The sequence below is a fragment of the Myotis nattereri genome (assembly GCF_964212035.1).
Source record: "Myotis nattereri genome assembly, chromosome: 9".
Lineage (NCBI taxonomy): Eukaryota > Metazoa > Chordata > Mammalia > Chiroptera > Vespertilionidae > Myotis > Myotis nattereri.
The window spans coordinates 22,286,412-22,301,871 of record NC_138084.1 but is presented as its reverse complement, the minus strand read 5'-3'; the positions used below and the strand labels follow the sequence as shown (position 1 = coordinate 22,301,871).

The 15,460-nt window shown below is 41.4% G+C and overlaps 1 protein-coding gene across 5 annotated transcripts in view; it reads right to left on the bottom strand.

Annotated features, from left to right (window-relative positions):
* The window catches only part of MPPED2 (metallophosphoesterase domain containing 2), a 169,927-nt gene that overhangs the window by 108,296 nt on the left and 46,171 nt on the right, over nucleotides 1-15,460 (bottom strand). For 3 of the 5 annotated variants that reach the window (XM_081099567.1, XM_081099568.1, XM_081099569.1), the window contains exon 3: nucleotides 9,261-9,442. The exons of the other annotated variants lie outside the window; for them this stretch is intronic. In XM_081099567.1, coding sequence (XP_080955693.1) covers nucleotides 9,261-9,442 — 182 coding nt within the window. The remainder of the gene's footprint in view (nucleotides 1-9,260; nucleotides 9,443-15,460) is intronic. 5 annotated transcript variants of the gene reach the window in all.

Below are 15,460 nucleotides of genomic sequence, written 5' to 3'. Positions count from 1 at the left end.
TAATGAAACAAAGTCCAGTCTTACTTTTTTGAGCATATTCAACTATTCTGTATTTATGTTCTTTTTTAAGTACTTTACATAATTCTATATCAAAATTGAACTATACTTTCAAGTTAATTTTGTTCTTATTGGAGGAAAAGTACTTACCTATGAATACGACCATGAGATAATTCACTTTAGCATAAAAGATTCTTTAACATAAAGAAAGACAAGTAGATAATAAGCATGAATCTGTTATTTGGGTTAAACAAATATATGACAGACAAGAAAACGGGACATTTGTATCCTCATAATAGGATATGCAGTCAACTCATAGACATTTTTGGAAATTCTAGAATCTCTTTATTTTTTTTTTTACAAACTTACTTTGTTAATGATAAATAATTTCCTTGCATAAGCAATTTTGTCAGAGTGTAGCTTCACAAGTTATACGAATGAAGCAGACTGAATGCAAAATAACACCCTAAATAATTGCGTGACATAGAAAGAGAAGTTTTTACATAAATTATAACTTGAGGATGGTAATAGGGGAAATCAAATTATGAATCACAAACTGAAAAGTCTAGCATGTTAGATATGGTTTTTGTGAGCAAGTTAATGATTAAGAAACTCCTTTGACATTAAACTCCAGACAATGCGAGTGAGAGAATTCTAGGCTATAAGGAACTCTGGTAGGTTCTCCTCTGCAAGTCCTGGGGAGTCATCTAATTAAAGCCTCAAACCTTTGCCTCTTTATTAGCTATGACTATTCAGTCGCTATAACCATTCCAGCGAGGCTCCCCTGCTCAAATCACTTCTGAAGTGCCTTTTCTGGGAACTGTTCTGCAGTTGCCATTAGGTTATATCATTTTTTTTTTTAAATTGGAGATTGTCCATCTCCACTTGCCCACTTCACAAGCTCCAGTTCCTACTGGTTTTGTGCAATTGCAAAAATCAGTAGCCTTAAATGTGCAGACCATGCCTGAAAAGCATGGGGTGTCAGAGTTGGAAAAAGCAGCTGCAATTTGCCCGCAGCCTGGTGCACATGAGTCTGTAAGACAGGAGCTGTTGTGCAGAGGTGACTTCCAGAGGAGGAGGGTGGGTGACAAGGAGGGAGGAGGGAGAGAGTCAGGTTCAAAATGGGGCAGAAGGGAGATGACAGGAGACTGAAACAGGGATAGGAAAGTGGAGGCCTGGCCCCTCCGGTGTCGTTGAGAAGTTAATTAGAACCTAAAAGCATATATGTGTGTCAGGGTCTGGGATGCTTGGAAAGGAGATGGTGCCACGTTTCTGGTGGCCAGGCAGGGCCACGTGGCTCACCGTTTTCTCTGCTCCACAGGCAGACTGGGCCACATGCCTCAGGTCACTGGGGCACAAAAGACTGAAAGGCCGCTCTCCCTAAAGTCCTGCCCTCCCAGGGAGTAAGAAAAACTCACTGACAGGGCAGGAAGGAGGAGTCATGGCACTGGCACACTTGGATAATGTAATTTAGCAGCAGGTAACATTACTGACCATTCACTACCTGTAAACACTGGATACATGTGCATTCACACATGACACAACAGGAAATACACCCATTGTTAACAGTGATCTGTGACTTGTAGGATATACTGGTGATCTTAATACTTTTTCTGTACATTATCTATACTTTTCACAAAGAATATGTAAGATTTCACAATTAGAAAAAGAGTTTGTAGTCATTTTTAAGAAGCCCTTACAAGGTGAAGGTTTTCTGCCACTAAGGAGATTCAAAAATATATGACACAAATTCTTAAATACTGCTTAGGCTATTATGGGGAATCTTTAGAGGGAAATTTGACAATACATAATAAAAGGGTGTGTGTGTGTGTTTAAAGTATGTATCAATTGGAGCAATGTTTCTAATTATAGGAAGATATCCTACAACTATAATAAAAGACGTTTGTAAAGAGAGAGCAAGAAGGATGTTCATCACACCAGTGTAGGTAATAATAAAAGAATGAAAACACCTTAGGTCTTCAGTAATAAGGAGAGCTAAATAAATTAGAGTACACCCATACAACAGGATGCTATGCTGACACAGAGCATGACGTGCTACATTTTTTAAAGTTACAGGATAATAAGAAAGAGGTGAAGGGATTAAAAACTAAAATTGGAAGTTACAAAATAACCAAAAGGATATAAAGTACAGCATAGGGAATATAATCAATGTTTAATAACTATGCATGGTGCCAGGTGGGTACTGGAAATATCAGAGGGAATACTTTGCCAAGTCTAACCACTCTACCGTACCTCTGAAACAAATACAGAATAAGGCTGAATGTAAATTGTAATAGAAAAATAAAATCTAAAGCTCTTTTTTTTAAAAAAAAAAAAAAGAAAGAAAGAAAGGAAGGAAGAAAGAAAGAAAGAAAGAAAGCTGTTTGGTAAAATAAAGTAGTGAAAAATTTTAAAAATAAAAAATAAGTTAAAAATAGTAATTAAGCAAAAAAAAAAATCCTTAAAGCATAAAGACTGCCACTATTAAGGATATTCAACATAGAAATAGAAAATAGAAAAAATTCTCAAATGCTATACACCAAATAGTAATTACTCTGAAAAAGAGGATTACAGAAGAATGCATATTTTCTGCTTTGCACATGTCAAATACTGAAAATTTTATAATGTATATGTATCTTATTTATATTGAAAGTATTCTTTGGGGGGGGGGGAGTCTTACTTATTGATGTAGCCATATTAATTGATGTAGAAAGTTATTTATAATATAGTGTTAAGATGAACAGACTATGACATGGTATTACTGTAATCTCTCTATTTGGTAAAAATATGTGTTGTGTGTATGCATATGTATTAATAGAAAACAGTCTATAAAGAGCCACACTAAATGTTAACAGTGGTTATCTCTGGCCACGGGTGATTCTGTTTTCTTCTTCCATGTATCTCTATTTGCTAGGGTATCTCTATGAGCATATGTTACACGTATTCTAAGAGTAAAATAAATAGCTCAGGCTGTGAAAGCTTCTCTGAAAGCCCAGCTCCAAAACTCTGGGCCAATAGCACAATCACTGGAAAGAAACACAGTCTCCCAATATGATTGTTGTGAAAGGGACAAAGTTGATTTGTATGTCTAGGATCGGGGATGTGTGTTTCAGTTACAACCATGTCTAATACAATGCTTCTACAGATATGAATAATCCCTTTCTTAAGATTTTCCTTGGAAGCATTTTCTTTTTTTAAATATATTTTTATTGATTTCAGAGAGGAAAGGAGAGGGGAGAGAGAGATAGAAACATCAATGATGAGAGAAAATCATTGATAGGCTGCCTCCTGCATGCTCCCTACTGGAGATCAAGCCCGAAACCCTGGCATGTGCCTTTGACCAAAATCGAACCCAGGACTTTTTAGTCTGCAGGCCCATGTTCTATCTATCCAGTAAGCCAAACTAGTAGGGCTGGAAGCACTTTTCTTCTTTCTTTCTTTCTTTCTTTCTTTCTTTCTTTCTTTCTTTCTTTCTTTCTTTCTTCTTTTTTCTTTCTTTCTTTCTCTCTCTCTCTCTCTCTCTCTCTCTCTCTCTCTCTCTCCTTCTCTCTCTCTCTCTCTCTCTCTCTCTCTCTCTCTCTCTCTCTCTCTCCTTCTCTCTCTCTCTCTCTCTCTCTCTCTCTCTCTCTCTCTCTCTCTCTCTCTTCTTCTTCTTCTTCTTCTTCTTCTTCTTCTTCTTCTTCTTCTTCTTCTTCTTCTTCTCTCTCTCTCTCTCTCTCTCTCTCTCTCTCTCTCTCTCTCTCTTCCTTTCAGGCCTGGAGAAACCGAAGTTCAGAGCTATTTAATGACAACCGAGACCAAAGAAAAGCTATAATTAAAAGTTCATGGCCTTGGAGTTTGACTGACTAGATTGTTATATATAAAATTTCAGCTGAAGGAAGAGGCCACCCAAGAACCCTGCCTTTCTAATTATAATATTGGAAACAAAACGACAACAACGACAAATCCTTTTTAAGTATTCCTGCACAGTATAAAGAAATGACGAACAATAGCCAACTGGCTGTTATACTCTGAGGAGTAAAGGAAAAGGAAGTGAAGAGAAGGGAAATGTAGAGAAAGGAGGATAAGACAGCATATCTCTATTAAGAATTGTAGCCGAAACCGGTTTGGCTCAGTGGATAGAGCGTCGGCCTGCAGACTGAAAGGTCCCAGGTTCGATTCCGGTCAAGGGCATGTACTTGGGTTGCGGGCACATCCCCGGTGGGGGGTGTGCAGGAGGCAGCTGATCGATGTTTCTCTCTCATCGATGTTTCTGACTCTCTATCTCTCTCCCTTCCTCTCTCTGTAAAAAATCAATAAAATATATTAAAAAAAAAAGAATTGTATATTTTTAATGTTTGAGCCAAAAGGCAAAGCAGAAAAAAATTATCATACCTTTAAGTTCATTCATTCACTCAGAGATTCAACAACCATTGGTGTTCCCCACTATATCCCAGGCCCTTTATTCAGAAGTGGGGGTACAAAGAGCAATGGTTAGGAGACAGACAAGTAGACAATCACATAGCAACTATGAGAAGGGCTGGCTGCACACATGCCTGACCAATGGGTTAAGGGAAACAACCAGCTCTTCAGGCAGAAAGGATGAATGAGTTCTCCTAAAGGGAGGGTCATTCCAGGAAGTAGGAACGGGGTCTGCAAAGGGAAAGAGTGTGAAAGGGCACAGGCATTTGGGGAATGGGAAGAAATTAGGGGCAAATAAAAGTGGAAATAAGAAGGTGGATGTGCAATCAAATAAGATTTCCTAAGGCTCATTTGTGCAGCATCCATGGGCAGATTAGCAATATTGAAGACAGAGGCTGTTCCACAAAAACACCTCTGGCATGACATCAACCCATCTGAGACGCTGAGTGTGCCTATCTGTGTTAAAGGAGGCTGTTAGTCAAAGGACAACCTTTTACCCAGGTGATGGTCCCTTCAGTAGGGATCCCAGGCCCCCGACTGAGAATAGAGAAAGACAGAAGAACACACTTGGCAAGTGGAGTCTGGTGGACCCAAGTTCAAATCCGGAGGTCACCTCCTAGTTGGATAACCTGAGGTAAGTTAACTTCACCAAGACTCAAGTTTCCTTATAAGTAAAAATCAGAAGCTAATACTTACTAAATAAGTTAGTATGAGGACTGCATGAAATGACGCGTGATTGAAGGGTGGGGAGGGGTCGAGTATTTAGACCCCACCACCCAGACAACACATGATAGTCCAATCCCTCCTCATTTAAGCTGGACTCAAGTCCAACTTGGCCATTCATTATTTGAGTGGCCCCAGACAATTCATTTAATGTCTCTCCTGCCTCAGTTTCCCCTTCTACTGAATTTGGAGGTGGGACCTCCAAGCCTCTTACAGTCCTAACATTCTGACCAGTTAGTATAATTGTTCAGAGGGAGGCTTCTTTCCAACCTCTGTTCTTATACCTGTTGGTGCCCCGTCTTCCACTCTAAATCTTTTAAAATCATAGTGCCAGAACCTTCTAGTGTCTGCCTTTTGGATTTTTTGACACTAGCTCTGTTGTCTCCCTCCACAAAATCTGTTGGAAGTCATCCGTAGGCCAAGGGCTGTGTTAAGAATGATACAAGCTTTATCACAAAGTCTATACAAATGAGGACATCAAGGCTCAGAATATTAAGCAATTTATCAAGGGTATGGAATTTAACGCTGGCTCTTCCCAGCTGCTCCTGATCGTTATAAGTTACACCACCTCTCCATCCTCTTAGCTATATCTAGTTTGAGTTCTATCTTCTTATGGTCCTGTGCTATGCTAGCTTAGCCCATAAATTACTTTGTATTAATAACGTTATGTGCTACACCTGCCAGATGACATATGTCCATATTAACCAGGATCCATCATCTCTGAACCAACAGGGAACTCATGATGGGATTCTCAGGCCTTGCAGCTGGTAGGTCAGGGTGAGATTCTAGGCACGCAGGACTTTAATACATCTCTCAAATAACAGAACATGATCAAACAGCTACTCCACTTCCACCTGAACCTGCCAGAAGCTATGGCATTTTAGTTCAAGCCTAAGATCTATGAGCCTCCCAGCTGCCATAAGAGTACTCATATCACAGACAGATAAAGGAAGAGGGCTCATGCTTTGGGGTAAGACAACTCCAGGTTTACGAATTGAGTGCACTTGGGTGGATTTTTTTAGCTTCTCTGAGCTACTTATCCTCTAAATCAGTGGTTCTCAACCTTCTGGCCCTTTAAATACAGTTCCTCATGTTGTGACCCAACCATAAAATTATTTTCGTTGCTACTTCATAACTGTAATGTTGCTACTGTTATGAATCGTAATGTAAATATCTGATATGCAGGATGGTCTTAGGCGACCCCTGTGAAAGGGTCGTTCGACCGCCAAAGGGGTCTCGACCCACAGGTTGAGAACCGCTGCTCTAAATGATCTTGGGTAAGGTAACCCAACTGAGCTTCAGGTTCCTCATCTATAAAACTGGGATAACATTCACAACCTTAGATGTTGTAGAGATAGAGGAGTGCCTGGCCTGTAGAAGAAACAGATGAGTCTATTGGGAGAATAAAGGAGCTTAGGGACGGTCAGGTTGTTTCCAAAATCAGGGTAGTCTAGACTAGAGTAGAAAGACGGAAATCAGTTAAAGATTCATTAGACCCTTAAGTAGCTGCTGAATCTGAGGACTATGCTGGTTGAGAGTTGGATACCCTATTATGGCATAAGCCCTAACTGATCTGATCCTTGATTCCACACTGCCAGGCCGCCTGGCAGCTGTTGCTGGAAGTATTTTTTTCAGGTAGAGAGGTTCCCAATTGAGCCAATGGGTAGAGTGTAATCACACACCATCTCTCCTTCCGAGCACCATGAGGTTGCCAGGGTAACTGCACGATTCTGGCCTTCCCTGTGGGATCTCTACTCCTCTATCCACATCCCAGTGGGCTCCCTTCCTTTGGCCTTACATTCTGCACCCCCAGCTAAGACCTCGCCCTCCTGCCTCAGAAGATCAGAGAGGAAACAGGAAGAGAAGGAACGGACCAGGCACCTGGATCTCCACATTTTATTTCCTTATCATTTTATTTTCTTAGTTACGGCACATTTCCATTTATGAAGTACTTTCCCTTATAAAATATCTCACTGTTGACTTCTAACCTACTAAATAATTCCTCTGATCTATTCTTGTTTTTACCCTCTAAATATCTGTTGATGGTTCATGCACCACATTCCCCATTCAGTTATTAATGGCCCACAAAAACTTACTAGCAGCAATCATTTACTGATTAATCTGCACAACAATCCAGAAAGACAGGTAGTATTAATCCTTTGTTCTGCACAGGGAAACCAAGGGGAAAAGAGAGGTTAACTTTGTTGGCCAAGGTCAGTGGCTAAACAAGATTATAACCAGGATCTATCTTGTCTTATATTTCTGTGAACACTTCCCACTGTGTTATTCCCTTTCTGCACAAATCAATGTTGTCAAGGCAGCCAGATCATTTCTATGTTGAGGTTCAGTTGTCACAGAACATCTTAAAAATGTCAAAAATTCAACCCAAAATAATTTTGCCTGCTAGTAGCTCATAAATAAAAGTTGCTAAAATGAAGAGATGATAGTACTTGAAGGCAAATTGTACAGAGGCAAAAGAGAAGTGAAAAGATGTGGATTATAGACCTAGCTTCTGCTACATGGAGACGCTGAGAAATGTCACTTAACTTCTCTACACCTCTGAGTCAGCTGTAAAAACCTAGATTATGCTGAATGGCAATCACGGTATGTGGCTGTTTTAAATGAGATGATTGAATACCTATGAAACCAGCACAAAAAATAAAGCTCCAATATCCAATGCTGCCAAGACTGTGGTAAAAGTGGTATATTCATTCAGTTAATTAAATGCACAGCTACAACCCCCATGGAAAGCAAGATGACAACAAGAACCAGAGAGATTTTCATATCCTTGACTTAGTAATTTAACTCATACTTTATTTTAGCTTAAGAAATAAGTCAATAGAAGCAAAAAGACATATACAAACCAAATGCACATTTCAGTGCTAGCTATCAGAGGAAAAACTGTTATTGATTGCAATGTTCATTATAGAGGGATGTTTTATTAAATAAAAGCATAGAACCATATACATGTCATGTTGCTATTACAAAAGATAAATATGAAAATTAGACAAAATCATTTAAAATCTTACGGATACTATTAAATGAAAATAACCAAAAGTAAAAGAACAGATATGTAGTCTGATGTCAACCATATAAAATGTGGATTGATGTGTAAGAGCACAGAAAAATTCAAGAGTTATATTATTAGTTATACTTATTAATTTTTAATATTTAACTATTTTTAATGAATTTTTCATTAACATATACATTTTCTCAATTATTTAAAAATTTCTCTGACCATGCTTTAAAATTTCAACCTGAATTTCTGCATAGTTTTTGTCGGCTGACATATTTATTCATGACATTATTTTTTCCAGAGTGGTTTTTGCTTTCTACTCTATAATTCTTTACTATCTTTAGATACTTTAAAATCTCAGAACCCTTGCATTTCTTTCCTTCACCTAAGTGGATTCTAACAAAGATCTGTCGTCTTATCTAGCTATGAATAGCCAACCCCATGATTGCCTTGTAATGTTAATATTTGGCAATGCCTAACCTAGGAGTCAACATGCTTCCGATAACCCTGACCAGTGAGGGGCCTCTACAGTAACCATAAAGTTGCCATTACACTTTTCAAAGTGCAGAGGCAGGTTTCATACTCCAGGTTTTTAGAGTTTTACAGCAGGTCATTTTATATTTTCCGGGGTCTAAGACACCCCTCTGGTTCTCTTTAGAAAGCTGCTCTCAGCTACACTGTGCTAGGACCTTCCCTTCATAGACTTTTACATGCTCCTTCTCTCCTTAGAAACATTCTCTTGCTAGTAGGTCATTTGTACATCTTTGCTCATCATATCTGGGAAAGATTGCAGAGCCAATGAATTAAAAATATGATTCTAGGTCTCTTGTGTGCCAATGAATGCCCTCATTAAAACAGAATGAGTAGATAAGATTGGTTTCAAAGCTTTCCATCCCTCTGCCCCAGAGCCGCCGAGGCCAGGCTCTGAAAGGATGCACAGTAAAATTAAATATCTAAAAATTCATCTTTAATTAACAGAATTGGATTAAAGCTAGACACCACGGCATATCATACGAGAAATGGCTGAGCTGGCTTCCAAGTGCTCTAATTCAATTAGGACGCAGTGAGTGACACTCGGACGGGAAAGGTTAATTGGGGGCGCCAGAACGCAATCATTCCTTACCTAACCAGTCATTAAACTTCTTAACCTCTGAGGGCAGTCCCAGCTCGGTGAAATCGCCTGTGTGGAGAAGGATGTCCCCATAAGGCATCTGGATACCATCTGTTCTGGAGTGTGTGTCTGAGATGCAGACAAACCGCGTGTGGCCCGCTGGTTTTGGAGTGTCATATGGGATGGGGTCGACCCTAAAGTAGACATAACAGATCCCGTAACAGTTAAATATATTAGAACCCTCGTAATTGTCATCACACATACATACCAACTGATATCCGTGAAAGCACCCAGACAAACTGATGCAACGGCAGAAGGGACCATTGTAACGAGGGGACACTTTTGAATGCAAAGGAGATAGCATCACCCACCTACAATCCCAATGGGCAAATTTAAAAAGTTTTACTTACCTGGTTTGAAAATTAAAAAGACTACCTTACGGCAGAGGTGGAATTAACCCAGGAAACTGATAGAATGATTAATGGTGAAGGTTAGGGATACTGAACCCCAACTGGGGAAGCAAAATTATGCTATTTTGTCTCTCATCATGCTCCAATTGATCCCACTACTCATTAGGAAATGACTAACTAATTTATTCCTTCTTAAACATGCATAAGTCAGGCAATGAACTAATTTACGAAGAACACGGCACGTGCTTTGCCAACTGAGATGTGGAGAGACATATTAGATAGTACTAATATTTAATATCCTTTCCAGAACCGTTTGTATTTTCAAGAATCTTAGGATCTTGTTGTGTTTGCTAAGAGATTCTCAAATCAAATTGTGGGGAGGGAAGGTGATGCCAAAATAACATAGCTTTTAAAAAACACACAACATTCATTGGATGTCCAAAAACTTTGTCAGCTCGTTCTTTACCACAACAAATTATCTGTAGCCCCACTAACACCTGAGGCTGCTTGGAATGCCTTGGGCAGAGATTCCATTCAGTACAAGAGTAAGCCTTTTAATGAGTGTCTATAGATACACATATGCATTAATATATGTATAGTTTTAGAGACCTAAGCACTGTGAAGTTATACTAGGGCATAAGAATCAAAAGGCAAAATGATCAACCCAAAGCAAAGAAAATGAAACAGAACATTCTCATTTAATTGAGTGTAACAAAATGTGCTAAATAAACTTGGTAAAGAAATGCAAATCTGGCTCTTCAAGCATACAGTTTTAATTATTTAAAGGGCTGGTAGCAGAGTTAAGGATGCTTTAACTATATTAACACTATGCTGACAGCTTCCTTTAATTTCTCTGTAGGAATGCACACTTACTTTGGATCATGGGTGAAGAGAAGCAGTTATAGCTGTAAAGACAAGGTCACGAGAGAAGCAAACATGCAAAGCAGAGATTACCATGCGAAACGTTAAGTAAGGACCAATATTTCATATCATATTTCATATCACAGCCCTACCCTTGACAGTTAACATGCGGCAGAGAACACACGGAAAGTCAACATAAGAATCCCTATACATCTTGCTCTGCAGGCTTGGTTTAATTTTTCTTTCCTTTTCCCACTTTTTCAAAAGAAAGAACCCATTTTAACAATGCAATTGTAGTGAGGGGAATAAAGACATCCGTATACATCCTCATTGGTCTTGCATTTCTTTCACAGTTTACCTTTTAATTTTATTTTATCTTTGACAGAGAAGAAGGAAAGTCAGAAAGAAGAAAGAGCTTGAAGAAGACAGAAAGAAGGAAGAAGACAGGGAAGGACTGTGAACTGGTTAACACAGTGGATCTAACTGGAAACCCAAAAGAAAGTTTACTTTCTGCAAAAAAATGAATAGATGTTCCCTGTAAAGGTTAGAAATTAACAATGCTGTTACCATGGAGAAAATGCACTAATCCACTGAATTTTGTAAGTAACCGGGAAATGCTCCTGATTGTATCCAATGTTGATTTTTCTAAAAATGTATGAAGAAGTTTGGTACCTTCTTTTCCTGTACTGAGGCTATTCCAATCAGTCGCAGGCTCTAATCTTATCATGATACCCTGTCTTACAAAAGTAGTTCACTCAGAGAATGAATGATTGGGTTGTTCCCTGCTGCAGGAGACCCTGTCACCCTCTGAAAGCGACAGGTAATATTCTATCCCTCAACCTACAGTTAGGACGCTCACTGGAATGGGACCATGCACATTTCTACTCAGCCCACCCACATCTGAATGAAAATTAAATAAATTAACCACTGGACTTTAAACACATAAATTCAATATTATGCATGTCTTTAGTTTCCAGTTCCCCTCAGTAACTCAGATAAGCTACGGGCACAAGTAGTGCATCAACATCCTTTATGAGCCCATCCGAATTCATCAAAGGGATGTCACAGTCATCATTTTGAATGTATTACACAGAAGGTAGCACAGATACAAACCCTTCCCTGTGAATAGGTCCCTGTTCTATGAATCTACTCAATTTAAAGAAGCAAATCATCATGTGGTACCTAAAATTGTTTCCCAGCTTAGGTCTATATTGAGCAATAACTTTCCAAGACTATTGGAACACCAATTATTGAATGGCTGAAACTTCCTTCCCCATGCCGCCACCTCCTCCAGAGAAACTAGTAACTATCCAACAGATTGAACATGAAATAAAAGCCAAGGAATAGAAAAAAAAAACAGAAGACAGAAAATAGGGAGAAAATGTCTTTGAAAGGGTGGCGGCGGAAACGCATGAGATGGTGGTTCCGAGAGGCGGGAAGGGCTCTCCTGGGACCGCGCCGCACCTGCACACGACCCCCCACGCGGCGGGTGGTTCTCTGCTGCCTGGAACTGCGGGCCCGGGCCTGGGCACTCCCTCCCTCTGTTATGGACCCTGCAGGTCAAATTGAAAGGGCAAGTCATCTCGGGGCCTCGCCGCCGTTGTGATCGACTCCCTGCTTACCCGCGCTGGGGCCGGGGGTCCTTGGGGCCCTCGAGGCCCGGTCGGAGAGGCCGGGGCCTACGTGGGCCAGCGGCCGGGCCCGTGAGGCACAGCCTGACCATGCTGCTGACGGCCTCGGGCACCGAAGCCCCAGCCCGCAGCGAGAGCCCGGCGCAGGCCACCATCCGCTCGCCGCCCCGGGACCTGACCTGCGCGACAGCTGCGGTGGAGGAAGAGCCAGCGACCTTATGCCAATCGGGTGTCCGCACTAAGTTCGGCATCAATATGGTGACCTCCCGGGAGCAGGGGGGGGCTACCAGGTTGCCTAAGGAGGCGATCGCCGGCGCCCCCGGGGACGAGACAGAGGACATGGACTTCCTATCTGGGCTGGAACTGGCCGATCTGCTGTACCCCCGGCAACCAGACTGGCCCCTGGAGCCCGGGCTCAGCTCGCCCTGGGGGTGGGGGGGTGGGGGGAGGAGGCTAGGACTGTGCCCTCCATCTTGCCCTGGGTCCTCCATTTTTGGACAGAGCCATGTGCTCGGCAGGGCTTCTTCCCGGAAGAAGCCTCTGCTAGCCACACCCAGGATTTCTCTGGACTAGCCAATGATAATCAAGGGAAGTGCACGCCATCACTATGACCACATCCTGTGTAATGAGACACCGACTGGCGCCTGGCCAATCGGCGGGGCCCACAGTCCCCTCTCCTGCCCTTACTCCACCCCCCTATAAAACCCACAGTCCCATCAGGCCTCGCTCTCTCAGCCACTGGGCTTGCCGTTGTGTGGGTGAGTGTGGTGGACGGGGAGCACAAGCTAGCTTGTATTAAAGGACTCTTTGCTTTTGCATCGGACTGGCTGGCTCCCTGGTGGGCTCTTGGGAATCTTGAAATCTGGGCATAACAGTCTTATTATTCAACTGAAATAAAATGAGTCAGAAGTATACAGAAACAGTGGCGGAGAAGGCTCACCTATCACCACCACCAACTTGATGTCATCAAAGAGAAACAATTTGTAGGCACTTAGGAGAGACATGGAGAATTGATTTAGGTAGCGGCCTGGGGAAGGGGAAGGCCTAAAGATGCAAATGTGGAATTTATATACATCCCCTGACCCAGAAACACTGATATCCTTTGTTACCCACAGGACTAAGTACCAGAAGACAAGACGGTGCAGCCTGTCAGAGCCAGCTGCAGGATAACATGACAAATGTCACCTGGGGGGTGATAGGAAGGAAGACATTTCCACCCAAAGACATTCAGAGCTGCAAATAAGACGTCTAGTAGAGTAGGCAAGTTGCAGTGAATATAATTAAAGTCGAGACAACCCTAGGGAAGCTACTATTTCCAAGTTGAGCATTTGGTAAACACTTTGAAAAGTAAGAGAGACAAACATTTTCACTGTAAATGCGTGTGTAAGGGGGAGCCTGATGGCCATGGCAACATTTACCTATTCACATTGTGTGAGACCCTCCTGCTACATTTCCCCTCCTAGTTAACATCTTTACTGCTTACTGTTTATGCTGCAGACTTCTCAAATGATCTAACATTTCCCCCAAGGCACCATGTCAAATATCCCAGGAAGTAAGTCTCTTACCAAGGCAATCTAACCCCTAGAGCCAGATTCAAATATCAGAATGAGATTGCACGTACATCTGAGTACACCCAGGGGAAAACAAGATGACATGGGAAGACGAGAAGAAAACACGGGATCATAAAATCCCAGAGCTGGACAAAACCTCAGGGGCCACTGGGTTCAATGCTTTATACAAAGTTTGAACACCCTCCCCTCTTCCTACCTACCTGCCATAAATTTTCTTTCCAAGGTTTCCAGAGAAGGGGAGGTCCTGGGCCCGCTCCCCTCCCCCAGGGCAGCCCATTCTGGGTTTTGATAGCTCTCCTTGCTAGAAACTTTTGGATCCAGAGTCTGCACCTCTGAGAAAGCTGAGCACAGTCCAAAGAGACTTGGCCTGGAGCCTGAGGACTGAGTAACAACTTTGGCTGCGTTACTCACTTTGGACAAGTTATTTCATTCTTTTGGTCTTCATTTTTTTTTTCTCATTTGTAGGATGGGAATAATAATGCCTAACCTGCTAAGTTGCTATGGGGATATAAATTGTCAAGCATTGGGTCTGGCACACAGCACGTGCTCAGAAAGTAGAGGTGCAGAATGATGTAAGAGTAGAGCACGTTCAGCTACACAGCCAGGCTGTGTGGCTCTGAATCCCACTCCATATTTATTCACAGTGTGAGACCAAGCAAGGTGCTTAACTCCTATGCCTTGGTTTCTTCATCAGTAAAATGGGTATAAAAATAGTACCTTATCTCATAAGACTGCTGTGAGGATGAAGAGGGATAACGTGTTCAGAGCATGCAGAACAGTGTCTGACACACAGCAGACAATAAATGTTAAGGCTTTTTTCACTAGCTAGTAGTATTTTTACAACTATTAATAGCAGTATCCTTTAGTTTCTCTGACCTCCAGTTCTTCTGTTACAAGGAGATAATAACAGCTACACATAGACTTTGTGAGAATTAAAAGTCACATACACATCACCTAGCACAGTACAGGGCACATAAACCACAGTAAACAAACACATTTATTTCCTACTGTCACTTCCTTAACCCTACTTCTGAAATGACAGAGAATAAGAATTCAGTCCCTTTTCCATCTGATAGTCCTTCAAATATCTGAGGACACATATGATAATCCCCTGAAAGCTTCTCTACTCCAGTTGAGGAGCCACACTTTCTTCAGCATTCTTTGTGTGATGGGATTTCACATGTCCTCAGAATCTTGGTGATCTCCCAGGTGCAATCCTATTGATCAGAAGCCCTCCCTCTGCAGTGTCAGAATTCCCACGGGCCATGGGAATTCCTGGACCAGTGAGCTGTTTCTCAAAGACAAATGCAAGTATAGGCGACAGAGAGTCGACAGTGCCGGACACATGGGCGGACTTTCCTAGAGGCCTGAGCTATCATCTTAAACCATTTTCTAATCAAGTCTCTAGGTTTTGTGCCAAGCCGCAAATCTTCCTCTTGAAACTCGATTGTCAAATGTTTACATATCTCATTGCATATTCAAATAAATAAACCATTCTTATTTATTCAGTCTTGGCACATTAGGCTTTTTTTTTTTTTTTTTTACCCATAAAAAAATAATATGACAGTATTATTGCTTCCACTATGGAATCCTCTCCTGGCCATATGTGTTATTTTTTCCAATAACAAATTCATACAGCCTTGCAAGTTTCATTGCTAGATCTTCAGAAAAGCTGTTATCATGTGGTTTGTTATGATGTGGGTTTCTTTTTTAAGGCCATGTGTGCAATAAAAGCCTCA